General features: G+C 40.0%; 1 protein-coding gene across 1 annotated transcript; it reads right to left on the bottom strand.

Moving 5' to 3' along the window:
• Nucleotides 1–4,008: 4,008 nt before the first annotated feature.
• LOC122011078 lies at nt 4,009–5,153 on the bottom strand. The gene is made up of 3 exons (XM_042567514.1): nt 4,660–5,153; nt 4,451–4,599; nt 4,009–4,115 (listed from the first exon to the last, which is right to left on the bottom strand). The coding sequence occupies exons 1-3, from the start codon at nt 5,151–5,153 to the stop codon at nt 4,009–4,011; spliced, it is 750 nt and encodes a 249-aa protein (XP_042423448.1).
• Between the last annotated feature and the right edge of the window lie 671 nt (nt 5,154–5,824).

Raw genomic sequence — 5,824 nt, 5'->3', positions numbered from 1 at the left:
TGACTCCTGCTATAATGCTCCTGCGACACCTCCAGCAAGTTAAATAGGGGTGTGATCCTACCTTCTACAACTTCAAGCTTTACTCTTTCTTGTTTTATTTTTCTCTAAAGATTTTATTGGGAGTTATGGCTTCAGATCTTGCCCCCTGGGAACAACTATTATTCAAGAAGGAGAAGTCCTTAACTGAGGCTATGCAAGCTCTAGATCTACAACATTCGCATCAAAGAGAGCTAGAGGTACGTTTGTTGGCCACTCAATCTCAAATTCGGTCGAAAGTGGCTTTGAGGGACAAAGCTTACCTAGATATGAAGCAAAAGACTGAGTTGGATGATCTAAAAGTCCAGCACACTTTGGAGATAACCACTCTAACCAGAAAAGTTTGTGTAGATGGTCTACTAATATGACAACAACAACAAGTCTTAGACCAATAGAAGGCTAAGGTGGATCTTCGCCAAGCTGAGTTGGATTAGATCAGGCTAGAGATGGCCTGTCAGTTTTCGGAGGGTGAATCATACAAGTGCCAGGGAGCAGGACGAACTTCTCTCTTTTGTCCGAGTTGTCACTCTATTCTTTGCCCATACCTAGGATGAGAAGAACAATCGGGCGGTTCTAAATAAAAGTTAAGTTCCGTTGGATGACAGATTTTCCTATCGGTAATAATACCAGGTAAAATTTATTTTCATCCCATAGAACGTGATAACGAGTCGATTTAATCATACCTTGCATTTCCAGAATTGGTTCAGGTTATCACTTTACCACACTTCCCTACTGGAAATGGGCAAAGCAATTCGATAACTCCAAGAAGAGAAGTCAGTAGAAGTTTGTTTATTTGTTGTATTTGTTTGTAGAAGTTCAAGAGTTATAATTGTAACATTACTAATGTCAATGTAAAGTTCTGTGTTTATGTTTGCTTATGCTATTTACCCTACTAAGTGGTCCTTATGATTGGTCACTTGAATACTAGTCGAATGAGGGATCTTCTGTGTACATCTGCCCAATTATGAGTCGATCGGACTTACTCGTTCGATCGGGATTACAATAAATCAAGACTTTTTTCTTACAAGTTTTGTTTATTCATCTATATTTTGAGATTCGCGCGATTTTTTAAAGTGCTCTCATTGGTAATTGGTCCTTCAACGGAAAGAAAATGTTCAAAGATATGGTGATTTTGTGTATGATTCGATTTGTTATGTCTATCATAAATGCCCCTTCTTGGGCGAGCACCACGTATACTTTTTTCTCTCTTTTCTAAGTAACCCCTGGTACATTTTTTGTTCCTGTCTTATCACACATTCTCCTTGGTAAATCAACGACGCCTGTTTACCGAACCATTTTATTTCAACGGAGATCCTTATCTTGTCTTAAAACCCTAAACCTTTTTTAACTTTTTCACTCTGTCTTCTTTTAATTATTTCTTGGTGATTTTCGTTTCCGACCTTTCTCTACAATTCGTGCTCCTTCATCTTCTTTGATCTTCTCCTGCGACCTTTTTCCCCCTTAGGATTCAGTAAGTCCTTTACTCTCTAAGTATTTCAGTTTCTCTACAAGGCTGAAGAATCTCTACTCCCTTGGTACACTCAAATTTGTTCTTCCTTTACTACCACCGACCAAGCTTCTATCTGTTCTCGGTATGAAATCCCTAAAGACTACCATATTAGGGTTCCATCACCTGACGCTCATCCCTATCTTCCTCCTGATGATTGTATTACCTTTTTTAAAGATAAACTAGTCGTCGGCTTACGATTTTCTATTCCAACGTTCTTGGTAGATATTAGCCAGTATTTTGGTATTCCTCTTCAGCAATTTGCCCCAAATGATTTCATATACCTATGTGAATTTTACATGGTGTTCCGCCTTTTCAGTATACCTCCTACCCCCAAAACTTTTTTATGTTTTCTTAACCCAAGGAATCAAAACCAAGGGTCTTCCTCTTCCAATCTCACCCAAAAATGGTAGTCTTTGAAGAAATGCCTTCTTCTATCAAGGGTTGGAAATTCCATTTTTTTTCTTTGTTAAATTTCCTAGTCCTTTTGGGTGATCTACTAAATGGCAGTCTTCTCTTCCCCCTCTCCCTGATGTAAGGGAACTTCATCAATAATCTATCTTTTCTGAATATTCCAACAAATTACTAGGTCATCGCTTTTACATTCATCACTGGATACACGATGATCTTATATATCTTTTTGGCTTGAGCCCTGTTCAAAAGAGCTTACAATACTCTTTTGGTAAGTTTTGAAATTCTTAGTTATCCCTCCTTTACTGACTAAAATATTTGTTTGTTTGTTGCAGTGGAGACTCTGTATCGAGCGCTAGTTGATAATGTAATTCATCTATATGAGATAAAAGTAATATCTAAAGAGCTGGAGCTTAGAGCAGAACTTAATGTAGCAACCCAAGCATCTAATGCTCCTCTACCTGAATCCTCCAGTCAACCCACCCTCGTTCGTAGCTCATCAACTACTACTAGGGAAATATCCACCAGTGCACCCTCAGAAGACATCATCCCTCAAGAGACACAAGAATAGGAACCTGAGGCAGTTCCTACAAGAAAATGCCTCGGGCGTCACTTGACATTAGCACCTCGACCCAAAAAATGGGATATTTCTACCTCTGAGGAGATACCTACAGGGGCATCCCTCTTCCTTCACCAGAGCCTACCCTCTCTTCCTTATATCTTACACTTGCTTCCTCCACTTCTCCATTACCATAAGTTCTTCCACTTTCGAGTGTTGGCTCCAATCCTACCTTTATGATGAATCTTCCTAAGTCAACTTCCCTACCACCCTCAGTAACTGAGGGTTCTCCTATTCTTATTTTGTCCCCTCCTTCTCTTCATAACTCCTTATCATCCTCTTCCACGTCTATCCCTACTTTCCAAATATTATTGGGAGGTTCCTTAATGACAGCCTTGTTAGAGGCTTGTAAGGAAATTGAGAAACTCACTCCTACTTAATGGGTTGATCAATGTTCTTTTGACAAAACTAAGGTAACATACTCTTCCTACCTTTTCTTTTATTAATGCATTCTAATGATAACCTTTGGAGAATGGTAGATCACCAATATGAATATGCATCGACACATGTATGAACTAACCCAAGAAGTAGCCAAGCTAAGGTTACAAGCTCCTGAGACCTCCACCTCTTAAGGCTCTAAGGAATTTTCTCACCAACACCAAGAAACTCGCCAACTTCTCAAGGCCGAACTCCTAAATTCCATCAAATGGAAAGCCTCTTCAGAAGATTTTGAATCTAAATTTAAGGAAGAGATCCTTCTTCGCACTGAATTAGCGTCCAAGGTGGATACATATGCTACCGAGAATACTCAGTTGTTATTCCAACTGCAAGCATTGAAGGTGGAATTAGCTGCTAAGGATGCTGTTCTAGAATCTAAGAATTCTGAATTAACTTCCTTAGGTTCATCCTTAGCTTCGATCAAAGTAGAGCTGGCCTCCAAGGAGCTTGAATCAAAAGCTTCCCAAGATGCTTTAGTAGCCTATCAGGCAGGGAAAGTTGAGCGATTTGAAAATAGGACAAGAGCCCTCCTGAAATCTTCTGAGTTTAACGTTCCTATTGCTACCTGCATTGCCAAAGCTTTCACTCATGGGGCTAAGGGAGGTATAAGGCAACTGAAAAAGAAAGGGCTACTAGTTTCTAATCCACCTGCTAACTTCCTTGACCATCGGGAACTACTTGCTACCATACCCCCCGACCTGCTCCCTAATTTTCTTTCAGCCTATGTTTTCACTATAGAACAATCCTGAATGTTAATTTTTCTGTATGATGTTAAAATCATGGATTTCTCTTTGTCATTGTCTATGTTTAGTGAATATTCAGAAATTTATATAGCTTTTAATGTTGGCTTTGATTGGTGGGGTTTTATTATTGGAGAATTAAGTTATTTGTTCAGAAATATTTTGTCATCTTCACAATTATCGTTTATTTATTTAACAACTTTGCTATGCTTTTTGTAAATATACAAAATTATTTTTATATTGAATTTCATCTAAGCTTAATGATCCTTTCTGAGATCTGTGGAGATGAGCGCTAGTGTAGATGGGTGATGATGACCTCCGATGGAGATAAACTCCGATGATCCAAAGAAGCTCCTCCACACTCCTACACATAGTGAGACAAGCCAACAAAGCGTTAATGACCTAAGACCGGGGTGGGGATCCCCGGCTAGGCCCTCTGATGCTCAAGTCAGTTTCTCTCCAAGATGGAAGAAGAAGAAGAAGAAGAAGAAGAAGAATAACTCAGATGGAAAACAGAGTTCTGATGCTAGAATTTGCATGCCTCGCCAATGAAGAAGATCCCCCTTTTTATACCACTTCACGTGACCTCCGTAGTTGTGAGGTGGTCCCCGGTTCGTTAGAGTTTCTTAGGCGATGGCATCATGTTCGATACTTCGTGTAATAATCCTTTAAGGAATCTTTTCTATACCCCGGATGTACCCCGCATCTCATTTCTCCTAGTAATGTTCGTAGTCTTTTGGCATTGATCACAAGACTGCACAAAATTTTTCGTAACTCTAATTAGGCTTGGCCAAAAGAATCCTGCTTGCAAAATCTTAGCAGCTGTCTTTGACACTCCCAAATGTCCACTGCAAGAAGATGAATGACAGTGAAATAAGATGTCTTTGATCTCCTCTTTTGGCACACACCTTCGGTGGATCGTGTCTCCGCATTTCCTAAAAAGTAGTGGTTCGTCCCATATGTAGTGTTTGACGTCTGAGAAAAACTTCTTCTTTTGCTGCCAGGTGAGTTTCGGGGGAAGCACTCCACTTGCAAGATAGTTTACAAAATTTGCATACCAAGGAACTCTGTCGGAACCTACTGCCAACAGATTCTCGTCAGGGAAAACATCATTAATAGGTGGATCAAAAGCCACGTCTTTTTGGCCATTCGGCCATACCCAGGACAGGTGATCTGCCATGACATTTTCAGCCCCTTTCTTGTCTCTGATTTCTAGATTGAACTCCTGAAGTAGCAAGATCCATCTAATCGAGCGAGGTTTGACATCTTTCTTATTAAGCAAATATCTTATGGCAGCATGATCAGAATACACTATTACTTTTGAGCCCACTAGATAGGACTTGAACTTGTCGATTGCAAACACTATGGCCAACAATTCCTTTTCAGTGATGGAATAGTTCATCTGGGTTGCATTTAATGTCTTGCTTGCAGAACTTTATTCTTCCTTTTCCCTAAAACTGTGCCTACGGCTAAATCGCTAGCGTCGCACATGATCTCGAAAGGGAGTTCCCAATCTGGAGCTTGAATTATGGGAGTTGAGACAAGAGCATTCTTAATCTTCTTTAATGCCTCATTGCAATCATCATCGAAACAAAATTTCGCATCCTTGATCAACAGATTAGTTAGTGGCTTGGAAATTTTTGAAAAGTCCTTGATGAAGCGCCTGTAGAATCCAGCATGCCCTAGAAAACTCCTAACCCCTTTGACGTTAAGAGGTGGAGGTAGTTTCTCAATTTTCTCAATTTTAGCTTTGTCTACCTCAATCCCATGTTTTGAAATCTTATGTCCTAGCACAATCCCCTCTTTGACCATGAAGTGGCATTTCTCCCAGGTCAGCACCAAGTTTACATCTTCGCATCTCTGGAGAACCCTGGAAAGATTCAGAAGGCAGGTGTCGAAATCGTTACTGTATACTGAGAATCGTCTATGAATACCTCCATAATCTTTTCTGTGAAATTGGAGAATATTGCCATCATGCATCGCTGAAATGTAGTTGGTGCATTGCAAAGTCCAAACGACATTCGCCGATAAGCATATGTACCAAAAGGGCATGTGAAGGTAGTCTTTTCCTGA

Source organism: Zingiber officinale, chromosome 8A (genome assembly GCF_018446385.1).
Source record: "Zingiber officinale cultivar Zhangliang chromosome 8A, Zo_v1.1, whole genome shotgun sequence".
NCBI lineage: Eukaryota > Viridiplantae > Streptophyta > Magnoliopsida > Zingiberales > Zingiberaceae > Zingiber > Zingiber officinale.
The sequence above is the reverse complement of the archived record's forward strand: the minus strand, read 5'-3'. Positions and strand labels throughout refer to the sequence as shown.

Coding starts and splice junctions, on each gene's coding strand:
- LOC122011078 (XM_042567514.1), bottom strand. CDS start 5,153: ATGAACTATTCCATCACTGAAAAGGAATTGTTGGCCATAGTGTTTGCA. Junction 4,600..4,659: donor GGAGACACGATCCACCGAAG/GTGTGTGCCAAA, acceptor ATCTTCTTGCAG/TGGACATTTGGGAGTGTCAA. Junction 4,116..4,450: donor TAGGAGAAATGAGATGCGGG/GTACATCCGGGG, acceptor CACTATGTGTAG/GAGTGTGGAGGAGCTTCTTT.